This window comes from Aphanomyces astaci (assembly GCF_000520075.1).
Source record: "Aphanomyces astaci strain APO3 unplaced genomic scaffold supercont1.10, whole genome shotgun sequence".
NCBI lineage: Eukaryota > Oomycota > Saprolegniomycetes > Saprolegniales > Verrucalvaceae > Aphanomyces > Aphanomyces astaci.
In genome coordinates this window covers 819,340-833,930 of record NW_009798273.1, presented here as the reverse complement: position 1 = coordinate 833,930, position 14,591 = coordinate 819,340, and the positions used below count along the sequence as shown (strand labels likewise).

Genomic DNA, 14,591 nt, shown 5'->3' with positions numbered 1-14,591 from the left:
GGCTTGGTGTCGTGCATCCATGCGAATAGAGTTCAATCGCTGTTTGGCAACCGGTGTGAAATACTTCCTCTGTCCTTCTTTACTGTGACCACTTCAAGATTGCACTTTTCCCACAATACTGCGACCATATTGTTGTGATTGGTTGATTATGAAATACATACATTTCATTGGCTATAAATCTTATCGACTCAAGGACTGGACTGCTGGAGGAATGTGTTCACGTGAAAGAGAAGCGAAGCAGGATATGTGACGTTCGCCATGAGGGTTCCAGCACGTCTCAATGTATCCTTCTTCAGGTGGGGCAACTTGAAGTTGTTGTCGCCGTGGTGTTCCATTACAAGGCGCATCACCGCCTGCAGGGTAAGGAAGATGCTACTTAACTTATCACTAGAACCTCGAAGGCGGACAATGTAGCTTCGATCACATCGTCCATCGACCGACTCGCCATCTTGTATTGTAGTGCTTGAATCGATGTGAAGAAGCCGAGGTCCAGGACGTTAAGGTCCGGACTATTTGGCGGCTGTCGACGGACCACAAATGTCCACCCATCCGTCGACACAGCAGCCAAGGTGCCTACATCAATGGACCCATGAGGAGTGGCATTGTCATGCTACAACACAACTCGTTTGCTTCTGCTGGGGAATCGCTCCTTGATGGACGGCACGACCTTGGTGATCACATAGTCACGGTACGTCTTCCCATCCACGTTGACCAACGCCGTCACCAATGTACCAGCAGGACGATTGCGGGAGTTTCGACGGGCTGGCGTTTTCTCAACAAGCTTGCCGTCAAAGCCTTCGTCAAGGCGAGGACGGGCCACGGCCGCCAAGAACTTCACTTTTGGTATGAAGCGCTTTGACTTGCAGGCACGACGTTCATGGACTTCCCTTCTCGTCAGGTACGTTTTACGGCAGTCCTTGTCAGCATTAAACCATTTTTCGTCGAGATGCACCACGTCCCACATGTCGGAGAAGTCGAATTCGGCGGTCCCAGGGGATTCGGCAGGTTCGCGGGATTCGACCGCGCCGGCAGCGTCTCTGGCGCGACTGCTGAGGTAATCATTCATGACATCCAACTGAATGTTTACGTGGTCTCTACAGAATGCCAGTCGCTCGATCTTGTTGGTATCAGTCAGTAGCGGTTTGAGTCGGGACGATCGACGGTTGATCGTCCCAGACTTCAATTGGCGGCAAAGTGTGCTTACGGAAATCCCCGTCGAGGAAGCCATGTCGTGCATGGTGCTGCGATCGCGGGCCGGCACGCTACGAACGATTTCGGTGACCTCAGCCGGGCTGTGGCGAGGTTTCGGTCCGACACGCCCTTTCTTCTTGGATGCCTTCGACCCGCTCTTGAAGTCGCGCCATATCTTGCGGACGGTGGCGCGACCGGCTTGACAGCGAATAGCTGTGGCTTAAATGGAACCGCGTGCGAGCTTGCCATTGTGTATGGCATCTTGGAGGGCAAACACGACTTCCATTTTCATGCCTGGGGTGAGTTCCCGTGTTGACCGCGGGGCTGGGCTCATGGGCGGCAAATTCAAAATTGAGGCTCATGACCCAGAGTTCTTAATAATTTTATAAACACTTTTTAATAATTTTCTGACGGCGTTTAGTCTCCATTGGTTTTTACTCCCAAAACCTGGTTTTCACCCCTTATCGGCAATAGGCGCTATCTCTATATTTTGATTGTCGAATTTTCTAGATGTCACTCGTGGAAGTCCGATAAAATATGTATTTTTGGGGTCGCTCGAAGTACAAATGGTCACAGTAAAGAAGGACAGTGGAAGTATGATGAAAAACGCTAAATTATTTTGCGTGATCCCACTTTAGATCTGGTTTTAGAGTTTTGGGTTTAGCGTCAGGCGTGGGGATGTTCTTACTGCTGACATTTACTTTGAATTGACACAGACAATCGAGCCCTCACTCAGTCAATTTGGTGAATGATACTAGTACTGAGTTTGAAAGGGAATTGCATGAATTTTCGCAAAAGATTGGTTTATAAGTAGCGCTTAAAGCAATTGTAAACCAATAAAACATCATAAATATTGGATATTGAGAAAAATCGAAGAATTACAGCCAATGAAATGCAAATGTCGCCAGTAATTTGGAACATGCGAATTTTGAAATGTCGACAGTACAGTAACAGTAGCCTGGAACAGAGGAAGTACAGTACAAGCGGTTTACAGTGTACAACTATTCCCTCTACTTCGGTCGAAATAGCCAGGTGGAATTTGCATAGTGAACTTCGTGTGAAAATATAAGTGATTTTTTTCACCTACCTGCGAAAATCCTTTTCAGCTAGAGAGTATTTCCATTATATCATGGAATATTTGTGTCGTACTGCGTATAACGTGAATCTGCGTCCATGGTAGCCTTGGTCGGATAATCAACCATAACTGTCAGCATGCTGTTAGCTTGAAAGCTAAAGCTACGGCCAAGCCAGCGAGCCTAAACTTGAATGTGATGGAAGCTACCCCGACGGAACCGAATGGCATAGCCCAATCAGGAGCAACTATGGAACACACCAAAGTGTCGGCCAAAGGAAAGGCCAAGAACAAGTCGACAAAGGAGAATGCAAAATTGAAGGCACCACCCCGGATCATCGCGGCAGTGCAGGAATTGCGGAACACTACCGCAGACGGTGAACAAACTCTGCCCAATGCGGGGAGCGAAGCCCTGCACGAGTTGTTGCAAAGAATTAAGTTTTCGTATCCAAGCGATTCGGAGGACGAAACCAAGGATGACCTCGATGTGGCCAACCAAATTGACATAAATAAATTCAACAATTATGCTTTTTGGTAGTTATTGTGGTCACATGAACTTCAACAGTACAATTCAGTATAAGTCCTCAATCAAATTGAAAGTTACCTGGCGTTTGACCGGTCACATTCGTGGTTGATTGCGCTACACCATAAAATGAGAAATAGAACTCGTACAATATATACAACTGACCTGGCGTTTGACGGGTATTTGTCTTGGCTGCTGAAGCAAGAATTTAAAAATGATTAATCCGTCAAGTGCAAACGTACCTGATAGCTGACCGGTCGATGTTGTGGTCGCAGGAACGTCAACTACAAAGAATAAAGTGTGCTACTTGCAAACAAATCATATAGAAAATTACCTGGCGTTTGACCGGTCGCATTCGTGACTGGTGGTTGGCGGGATGTTTTCGTGGTTACTTGAGCTATAAATGTAAAGTATTGTTTTCATTCGTTAGGTACCTCAAGGCACCTATTCGAAACCATTTAGCTAAAGTCAAACAAAAAATGACCATGGATTTAGCAGATCAAAGTCCAATTAACTGTAAGTTGACAATGAATTATGATTAATGATTTGACACGCCAATATCCAGGTAAATTCATTTGACTGGCTGGTCAAACACTTTGTTAATGACCATGTGTTTGGCAGGTCAAACACTTTGTTAATGACAATGTGGTTGGCAGGTCAAACACTTGGTAATTACACTACCTGCGTTGACCTCCAACATCTTCTGGCCAAGCAGCTCAAAGGTGTCCGATGAATCAGAGCGAGCCATTCGGTACGCAAGCCCCTCTTCAGCTTGGGTAAGCCAAAGCCCCTTGGTGCTTCTGATGTTGGCGACGATGTGTCGCATGCAAAAACGATGGGGACTTTGCGGACACACAGTGTTGCAAGCATTTATGAGTCCTATTTTTTTAGTCAGCAAGTATATGTATACATGTGCTCCCGCTTTTTTCTACTTTCGCAAATCTCCCAGGATTGTGCTCGACAACCTTGGCAAAATAGCCCTCCAGCTTTTCGAACGAAACGTCCACGTCGCCGTAGAGAGCATCTGGACAAGCGTCATTTTCGCTTTGCTGGCGGCCGATGTCGATATGTCTTGGCCGTACTTTGCCTTTACAATGCGGCAAATTATATACTACTGACCATACGATTCGCCAATACATTGGATAACACAATGATCTGTCAGTTACTGTCAGTTACAAAACTACGGTATGTGGAAAGAATATATGACCAGTCATAAACATGGTCAACGTAAGAACTCGCCAAACATAAGTTAAATGTAACGACCCACCAAACGTGGGTCAACATTATGACCCGCCAAAAAATCAGAATGACCTGCAAAATACAGGAAAGTAGCAATCATTTGTAAGCATATATAAAACAAATGAATAGCGTATAGGACGTAGTGCGATTAATCTAAATATAACTCAACTACTTGTACGATTAATCTTACCAAGTCGTGTCAAATGCCTTGATGATGCCGATGCGGTTTGTTGTGGTGAAGGGCGTGGTTGTGGGCCAAGTTCATCGATGAGACGAGCACTTGATCGTCGGCGTGTCTTGATGCTCGTAGACTGAAACAACATCCGGCGTGTTTGCAGCCCCATGCTCCTGACTTGGTAGAGCGCCGCTCTTGCAGGACACTGAAGCCATGGGCTCAGGCTAGGCTGTCCAGACACTTACGTAGGTTAACGAATGTACAGAAGTCATTGTCAATGATTGCGTTGAGCTGTACACATGTTCTGTACCCAGGGGCCACTGTTGGAGGCACGGTGAACCGCAGAGTCACAGCCATCGCCAGGTAGTCTTCGCTGATTATTTATGGTCCGTCATTGCGCAATGGACAATGGGTGAACAGAGGAGTAATCCAGATTGGTGATTTAAGGAAATTGCGCAACCATACTTTCCACAATGATTTCGCAACAACACCGTCGGTGTTGTTTCGAAGGAATTACTCCAAGATTGATCCTTACGTTTCCCCCGACTCTTTGGAAATGCAAGCGTTCAAAGACCTCTTCAACATTGTATTATCAACTTCTGATAATCGAAATTGACCTTTATCTAATAAATAGCTGTAATAAATACTGACCAAACAAATAAAGGTAATTTATGAAATGATAAACCAGGAGATCTCATATTTAGAGCCATGGCAATTGTGCGCAAGTACGGGAAGCCATGCCTCTTCGTCACCATGGCGTGCAACCCCAATTGCTCGGAGAACATCAGTCAACTCAAGCCCCATCAAATGTCAGCTAACGCGATGACATTGTCACATGCGTGTTTGAGTCGAAGCTAACGTATTTCGCGGACGATATCCACAAAAAACACGTCCTTGACAAGGTTGTCGCATCTGTGCGTGTTGAAGAGTTTCAAAAGCGTGGCTTGCCGCATGTGCGCATGCTCCTCATCGTGGAAGAACAAGACAAGTAGAGTTGATGTCATCAACTCTGTGGTATCCGCGCGCATCCCAGACGAGATCAAGAACCCCCAGCTGCACGAGTCAGTGAAGAACTTCATGGCCCATACGTGCAAGCATGTGCAACGACAACGGACAGCCGATTCCATGTGCGAGGGCTTGCACCGACAAGACCGGCAAGTGAAAGAAAGGCTTTCCACATCCCCCTGCAAGCCACCACAACCGAGGGGGTCGATGGATATGCCAAGTACCGTCGCGACACGGCCACAGACCAGTACTGTATGCCAAACAACCTCCTCCCAGGGCCTATGCAACGGGACAAAATTGCGCGTCGTCAAAGTGTCAACCAAGTACATCGAGGCGACTATCATGGGCGGCGCATTTGACAACAAGCGAGTCTTCGTACCGCGCATCACCTTAATCGACGAGGGCAGCCAATCCAACCCCCCTTTCAAGTTGAAGCGACGCCAGTTTCCAGTGAAGTTGGCACTTGCTATGACCATCAACAGGGGCACGTCTCAGGGCCAAACGTTAAGTCGCATGGGACTTATCTTGCCAAGCCCCGTGTTCTCTCACGGACAACTGTATGTTGCACTGTCTCGAGCCAAAACCAAGGCTGGGATCTCGGTGTTAGTGCGGGACGGCAAGATATCCGGATTCGAAGGAATCTACACCCAGAACGTCGTGTACCGATCCATTTTTGCCAACGACGAAAACTAAATACTCCATAACACGGAATTCATTCTTTCTAATACCGGTCACATATCCATTCACATGTCCATTGACATGATGGTCATGAGCAAAACCTGATTCTTGCAGCAAATAAACTATTCTGCATCATACGTACCATACCGTATTTCCCCTATCGTATCATCTACCATCATAGCAAATGTAGGAAACCGAAGATATTTTTAATATCTACCCAACATGTGCACCCAAATATTGTATGCATCATTTTCTCACCGCAGCGTAGGTGGGAAAACCTACTATTTCCAGAAGCACATTGTCCTTCACATGAAGTGTCCCCGGACGGACATGTCGTTCGTAGTTTCATGCCACACAACGCCACGGTAACATACAATCCCCCGTCCAAAGTGTGTTCGCGGATGTGTTGTTCGTCACGTTGTTCAACACAAATATGTACAAGTCCGAACCCTTGCTGTATTAAGCGAAGCAAATCATCCTGTACATCAAGTTTCTACAGCATTGTTTTCCTCATGTGATGCTACACAACACGGCGATAGTTCGAAAACACTACTACTTCAATGACGAACTCCTTACGAAGTGTATACGGAAGTACTGTTCGCCACATCCAACACGGCGGTCGTGCCTGCAAGATGGGTCGACTGCACTCTGACCAAAATATCTTGAGTCAATCTGCGGAGCTATTGGAGTGCCCGCGAGATGGCGCCGACTGTGTTCTGACCAACATATAACGAGATAATTAGCAATGCGATTGGACATATCCGCAAGTTGGCACCGACATGCATTTTGATATACACGTCGCGTGTCAAACAGAGGCGCTATTGGATGTTCCTGCGAGGCGGATGAACTGCTTCCAAGCCAACGTGTCCAAACCACGGCTTTACTGAGGTAAGATGCGCGAATTAGTCTTAGTATGGTTGCAACGTTTCTACTGGAGCCTTTCCTACTTTCAGTGGACCCCCCAGCACATACACTGATTCCCATCTTCAAAATACCGAACTCCATTCAACGGCAGATAGGAGAGTTTTGAAAACGCATACTACAAACAGAATATGTCTAGAAAACTATGCGAGGCACAATATGACAAATATGTAGCAACTTGCTCCAACCAACAATTAACTCCGGCAGCAGAGCAACGGCTCACCTAGTTTCAGGCTTTAATGCACAATATTCTCAACCAATCACCTTCAACCATATTGGAATTGAGAGGTAACTGGATAAAATCGAGAGGTAATATCTCCGTCACAACGAAATTGGATTCACACACAACAGATATGGCGCTAGCACATGTTTATCGTCGTTGTCACAATAAAACTGGTCTCTTTCACACAAAACCAGTCGTCGTCACACAAAACTAGTCGTTATCACAATAATCTCGTCGTTATCACAATAATTCCGTCGTTAACACACAACATTGTTAATTGAGTTTGGATTATCATTTTTAAGACATTCCTCTGCGGGGGCCGATACTAGAACCATATGTTATGGAACCGCTTCGCCAATTGTAACGCGCCTGCTCGACCAGGGGCGGTGTGTAATCTTCGGTTTTTACATCGCCCAACGCTTCATACCTCGTACTTCGACCGATCTTCTTCGAAGTTCGGTCCTCGTCTTCGTACGCAGCCCTTGTTATCCGGATTCCCCAGGGGAGGGACGGATAAATCCTTTCGAAAATAATCCGGGGAAGCCGGGGATCGAACCTACGACCTTTGAGTTAAGAAACCGATGCTCTACCACTGAGCTATTTTTCCTCCCCTTAACACACAACATGTCACAAACGCGTCACGTTTAATAAAGCCTGGTGAGTATGGTTAATTGAGGATGGATTATCATTTGTTTAAGACATTCATTCCTCCGCGAGGTCCGACACTAGAACCACATGTTGTGGAACCGCTTCGCCAATTGTAATTGAACCTTGTGAGTATGGATTTTTCCTGTCCCAATAGAGTCACAGACCAAGTCATGTTGGTGACTTTGTTGACGACGGTAATATCTGGTTTAACAGTAAATATAGGGTAGTGGCATAGCCTTGCTGCCATTCTACAGCACGCATCTCATGAGTACAACGACTCAGCCACAAGGCATTGTAATGGAAGCTTAGTGGCCACGTGCTGTGGTGCACAGTGTACTTCGTAACACCAGTCGCCCTCAGCGAAACCTTTACAGTTTGTGTAGTAAACTGAATCCCACCCACAACCGACATAGCTCCAAATCCATGTGATCGTTCTGGTCTTAACGTAATTGCTGCTGTTTGTGCACGAAATCTAGTTAGCATAGCTATATCCTACGTATGGATAGAATGTGTCATGTTTTACAACATCAGCTGATGGCTGTGAGAGCAGGAGCCCCCTGCAAGTGGTGGCCGGTGCAAGTAGGCCTGATACTGCAAATTTGAACAATAAAGTCATTGTTCTGCAGCGTGCAGAGCAATTTGGTCGCGCGTTAGTTTGACCCATTGCAAACACACACACTCTGTGTGTGTGCCGTGTCAAAGGTTCCTATACCTTAGTGGAGGTACTGAGTACTTTAGTGAATGGTAGTCAGTAGGCACCTCGTGGCGTTTTTAACCTCACTAATGTCAGTGTTATATTTGCTACCTTGACGAAGGTCCCGTGACCGAAAGCCAAGAAGAAGCGGGAGACAACCCAAAGATATCTTTAGTTCATTGTTGAGCTATTCACTGGAGATAGTACGAGAACATTCGTCCGACGAGGAAACGCCAACAAACGCCGAAGAACGATCGGGGTCGAGTGACCGGATCGAGGAGCCACGAGGACGCGCCGCTCGGCGCACCGTCCCGTTCAGATTCACCGATGACGACAGCCACCTGCTGTCGACGAGTGGCAACCGCCACCTGGTGGGTTTTACACCCCGCCCACAACCCGAGGGATACCAGCTGTCGCAGCGTTTGTCTCAGGTGCTGCTCCACCAACGACTGAAGCAGATGGCACTTCAGTGCCGTTGCCAGCCGACAACGACCCGTCGGATGTCCGTGAAGATACGGACATGGGCAGCGATGGCGGTTACGGCCGTACGGCGCCGAAAGTTTGGAACGCGCCGGCGCTCCCGCAGCCGCCGACATTTTCGGGCTCGACCAAGGCTGAAAGACGCGCTTTTATGCTCGAGTACCAGAAGTATCTGGGACAGATCAACGCTCTGCAGTGCAATGGATCGCGTCCGTTCGCCATGCCAGTAAGTCCCTGCATGGACCCGTTCTCGAAGCGCCGGATCGCGCTGTTCGACTTCAACTGCGACCATAATTCCATCACGAAGGATGAGTTGGTCGCGTGGTTCAAGTCGGCGTTTGAGGAAGACCCTCAAGACCTGGACGTTTTGAAGCAACGTCTGCAGCGAGCGATTCGTTTTCGATGCGAAGATCTTGGACGCAGAGTCTCGCGTCGGTCGTATGTTGAACGAGCTGATACGCTCGTTAGAACAAGACCATCAGGAGTGGGTACTCCATCAAGAAGGCAAGATGGTCGTTGAAGTCATGACGAAGTCGATCAAGCCGGAATCGCTGATGACGGCGGTTCAAAAGCAGCTGCAGTTGAAGCGGAACAAGGCGTTGAAGAGCAACGTCTTCCCTTACGTCAACTGGCTGCGGACTTTTGCAGCTTGCCACCAGCTGTACGTCGGGCTCGTCGTCGAGCCTAAACCTTCCCCGGCAGCAAAGCTGATAGAAGCTCCACGAGGCGGCAAGCCTCAAGTTTCAAGACGTGAAGGCTGCCGGGAAGGCGCCGCCAAGAACAATGGCACAGTCGACGGAAAAGCTGAAGCGATCGTGCCCAAGACCGCCGAGCCACCTTCCAAGAAGGGCTGCTTGAAGTGCGGTGACATGAGTCACCGTGTGACGCGGTGCCCAAAGACCGCGCCTGGCGAAGCCGAAACGTTGTTGGTAGCACAAGTCAAGCTCTGGAAGGAGTCAAATGATTGTGCACACAAGAATTAGGGAATCACAGGTAGAAATCTGGGGATCACACACGTGTATCAAAACATAAAGGGAATTGACCTAGCGTTACAGTAGCGAGCGACAACAGAGCATCCGCCCACAAAATTGCGCGCACCGCAGCGCAGCGGAGGTCGTGTGTATAATTTTGTGCAGGTGGTGCCTTAGCGAGGAGTGAGCCCTAATCGTGCACTTCGTCGAATGTCCAATCGATTCCTCTCGTCGGGAAAAGCGGCAGGTAGGCCGCAGGCCGTGTCGCTCCCAGACGAGGCCTGTGAGGACCAAGTTCCCTTATATAGTATTTGTAACGTTACAGTTTCATGTGATTCCCCATTTTCTACTTGTGATTTCCTAATTCTTGTGTGCAGAGTTTCTGTACTCCGCTGGAAGGACGGCATCAAGGTGCTTGTCAACCAGCCGCAGCACCAGAAGACGTGCTGTTGGAGAATATCGTCCACGTGGACGATGTGTTCTTGGAATCTGGTTCGGACGTGACCGTTGTCACGCGCGGCGTCATGGATGCGTTGGACGCAGCCGGTGTCAAAGTTGGGACCGTCTCCCATAGCGTGCCGCATTTGGCGTACCCGTATGGCAGTGACGCCAAGCCAGTTGTGATGATGCGCAGCGTCAAGTTTAACTGCGTGACGCTGGACACGACGTGTGGACCGCTTGTGTTGTGCGGTCTGAAGGCCTGGGTCGACGACGCGTAGACTGCAACCGAACTCATCGTGAGTCGCCCAGTCATGGAGTTACTGGGCTTCGTTACTGTGCTTCAGCGTTTAAGACCTCCTTGTTGTAGCAAGGAAGAAGAAGGAAGAATGGGATGTTTCGTCCGTACCGACGAACGAATTGTCCGGCATAGCGAATGTCAAGCGCATGATGGCGGAGAAGTTGAATCCACCGGAGCTTGACCCCGACGACAGGATGAAGTGTGTGACTCCGGAGGTTTATCCTAAAACCTCCGGCGAGGACGAAGCGGAGCGCCGCCGCTCGAAGAAGGGCGCCGTTGAAGTCATTCTGACTGCCAAGGCAGCGCGGGCTTGCGCGCGCTGAAGCAACGCTGCACCACCTACTGGCCAAACACATTGATGTGTTTCCTGAAGACTTAGGCGACAATCCGTCTGTGAAGGTCGAGCCATTGAAGGTCAGGATCAAACCCGGCTCGACACCGGTGAAGTGTGGGATGCGGTGGTACCCGCCGCTGCATGTGGAGTACATGCGCAGCCATGTGGCTGCCCTGGAAGCGAATGGTATGGTATACCAAAACAACCGGGCTACCTGGGCCGCAGCCCCAAGGATCGTGCCGAAGAAGGAAGTCGGCGACTTGCGCATGACGATCGACAGCAGGCCGATCAACATCAGCACGGAGCCGATGCCAAACCTGGACAGCGCGATGGTCTCTCTGTTGCCGCTACATGCGGATAGCCAGATGTACTTCTTGTTCATGACGCCCTTCGGCGTGTACACCCCGACCCGCGTGCGGACGCTGTCGCGTACTGCCAGTCGGTTGTCCACCAAATGTTCGGTGAGCTGCTGTTTCGAAGCCTGTTGGCCTGGCTCGATGACTTGCTGGGGTCTGCCAAGGCGACCGACGAGCTGCTCGACTTGTTGGACCAAGTCCTGTCCATCTGTGCCCAGATCGGACTCAAGTTGAACCCGAAGAAGTGTCATTTCTTTCTGCGCGAGGCGGAGTGGTGTGGCAAGGTGATTTCGGTCGATGGAATCACCCATTCCCCAAGCCGAATTCAAGGACTTGTGGATTTGTCGCCGCCGACGACCGCGGGCGACCTCCAGCAGTTTGTGTGTGCCACCAACTGGATGCGTGCGAGCATCCCTGGTTACAACCAGTTGGTGGATCCGTTGCGACGTCTGCTCGACGTGGCCACCAAGGCAGCCGGAAGCTGCAAGAAAACGGCGTTAGTGCGTGTTGCACTCTCTGCCGTGGGATGGTCGTCCGATCATCTCAAGTGTTTCAACGAGGTGAAACACGCGTTAACGCATGGGGTGCCCCTGTCGCAACCCGCGAGAAGACATGACGGTCTGCGCCTTCACGGACGCCAGCGACCTGTTTTGGGGTGCTGTCGCCACACAAGTACCGCCAGCCGACCTCGACTTGCCTCTCGAAGACCAGCGGCACCAGCCGCTTGCGTTCATCAGTGAGTCGTTTTCTGGGGCGAGTGCGCGCTGGCCCATTGTCGAGAAGGAGGCCTATGCAATGATCGAGTCGTGCAAGAGACTGAACTACCTGGTCGTACGCCCGGGTGGTTTCCGTCTGTTCACGGATCACCACAACTTGGTGTACATTTTCAACCCAAGTGGCTCGAACGCCAACATGGCCAAGTACCAGGCCGACAAGCTGCAGCGATGGTCGCTGGTGATGTCGACCTTCCTGTACACCATTCAGTGCGTCTCGGGGGACTCGAATGTATGGGGCGACCTCCTGAGTCGATGGGGTTCGGCTCCGACGGATCAACCAGTTGCGAATGTTCGCGAGTTGATCCATGTGGTGTCGCCCCTGCAACAAGTGGATTTCGAGTGGCCGACAGTGGCTAAGATCAGCGACATCCAACGTTCCACTATAGAAGGGGGAGGGACCACCCCAAACGGCGTGGATTGGGACGACAACTCCCATTTTTACGTGGACCTAGACAGACGAATCTGGATCCCCGATGGTGCTGGCTGTTGACCTACAGCAGCGAATTTGTGTGATCGCTCACCAAGGAGCCAGCGTTCACCATCGCAACGCAGCGACGATCAAGTCGGTGTCCGACAAGTTTGTATGGAAGACGCTTTCCACGGACGTCGAAGCGTTCGTGCGTGCCTGTTTACACTGCCTGTGCATTGAAATGGTTCCCCGTCCATTAGGTTCGGCGCTTCACGCGGAGAAGCCGAATGAGCTCATCCATTTTGACTGGTTGTCGATGCCCATGGCCAAGTTTGGCCAAAAACAAGTGCTTGTCGTGAAGGACGACATGTGTGGCTTTTGTGCAGCTGTTCACGGCAGAGTCCGCGGACGCCGCCGCGACCGCTCAGTGCCTGATAACGTGGTTTACCACGTTCGGCTGCGTTGACACATGGGTGTCAGATGGCGGTTCTCACTTCAAGAACGAAGTGATCGAGAAGGTGCGAAAGTTGGCGGGTGCCCACCATCATATCACGACAGCCTACAGCCCTTGGGCGAACGGGACTATATAAATAGTCAACCGACTAGTGCTGCGCGCCGTGAAGGTGTTGCTCAGCGAAATAAAACTGACACGGACGAATGGCGGCATGTCTTGCCCCTCCTTCAAGGCGCCCTCAAGCATCAGCCGGTGGACCGACTGGGAGGACTTGCGCCTCTGACAGCGTTTACCGGCCTGCCAGCCAAGACCCCGCTGGCAGGATTTGCCAACCGACGTCCAAGGAAGTTTATATCGCGGACTGGCTTGGCGCCACCCGTCAGAAACATGTGACGGACCTCCAAGTGGCGCTTGAAGAAATGCACCGCAACGTTGCAGTGAGAAGCGACAAGTTGCGTCAGCAAGCGTGCGGACGCCGCGACCGAAAATCCCAAGTCAAGTTATCGGGGTTTTCGGTCGGCGATTTTGTGCTTGCCGGATCGATCGTCAACCGGCCGAGAAAATTGGCCCTGCATTGGCGCGGACCCTGCCAAGTGACCCGAGTCATCACAGATCATGTGATGGAGACTCAGTAGCTGGTGCCACCGTACGAAGTCATGGTCTACCATGCGTGCCGATTGAAGATGTACAGTACCATGAAATTGGTAGAGTGGTGACCTAAGCCCTCGAGGCGCAGATCGCGTTCGGAAATGGCGGATTTCACGTGGAGCACCTCGACGAAGCGCGCATGCGTGGATGGCCAACACCAAGATATGGCGAAGTGACTCGAACTGGACGATGTAGTATCGTCCTGGAAACCTGCGGCAAATTTGCTGGACGACATTCTAGTCGTATTTCGCACGTGGGCGACGGCCAACAAGGAATACAATGCCGTGGCCGCCCTCATCAAAATAACTGGATTTTTCGTACGAGGGAAGTGTTCTACAGCGTGCAGAGCAAGTGGGTTGCGCGTTAGTTTGGCCCATTGCAAACACACACACTCAGTGTGTGTGCCATGTCAAAGGTTCCTATACCTTAGTGGAGGTACTGAGTACTTTAGTGAGTAGTCAGTAGGCGGCTCGTGGCGTGTTTAATCTCACTAATGTCAGTACATTTGCTACCTTGACGTAGGTCCCGTGGCCGAAAGCCAAGAAGCGGGAGACAAAACATTCCTTGTAACTTATGATTGAATTTTATAGCGCGTCTGAAACAGACGAGGAGTACGATGAGCGCGAGAAGCTGCTCATTGGCGAAGAAGCCCTCTGCATTCTGTTGAATCGCTTGACGTGTTGAATCATACGTCAAGCGATTCAACAGGATACAGATGGCTACTTCGGCGCTTGCGTTGTAGCGCTGGGGCGAGTTTATCGGGTAGAGAATCTCCAGCAGCACTTGCAATTGCGGAATCTCGTTTTTCTTAAAGCGAAACGAAAATTCTGTGTAAAATGATTTTGCTAACGTGACGGATCAGTGAGCAGCCGAATGATCATTCATCAGATTTTGTAGGCCAGATATACAACAATCAAGAGAGACGTAGGACAGCTGGCCTACATTTTCGCATTTACCAAACGTCATGATCATACAATAACTCATATAACGGGTCAAGTAGCGAACGGTTTTGCGAAATCGTAGGCCACGCATCCTACTCCATATTGCACGCCTAT

At 50.0% G+C, this 14,591-nt stretch overlaps 1 protein-coding gene and 1 pseudogene across 2 annotated transcripts; both read right to left on the bottom strand.

Annotated features, from left to right (window-relative positions):
* Positions 1-188: 188 nt before the first annotated feature.
* Positions 189-1,525, bottom strand: H257_05495 (hypothetical protein; the record flags this gene model as incomplete). Its single annotated transcript, XM_009830391.1, has 4 exons — positions 189-353; positions 395-610; positions 668-1,389; positions 1,423-1,525. 4 exons carry the CDS (start codon positions 1,523-1,525, stop codon positions 189-191), a joined length of 1,206 nt encoding a protein of 401 aa, XP_009828693.1.
* Positions 1,526-7,562: 6,037 nt separating this feature from the next.
* H257_05494 lies at positions 7,563-7,634 on the bottom strand (annotated as a pseudogene). The gene has a single exon. The product of its transcript is annotated as a tRNA-OTHER (tRNA).
* Positions 7,635-14,591: the final 6,957 nt, after the last annotated feature.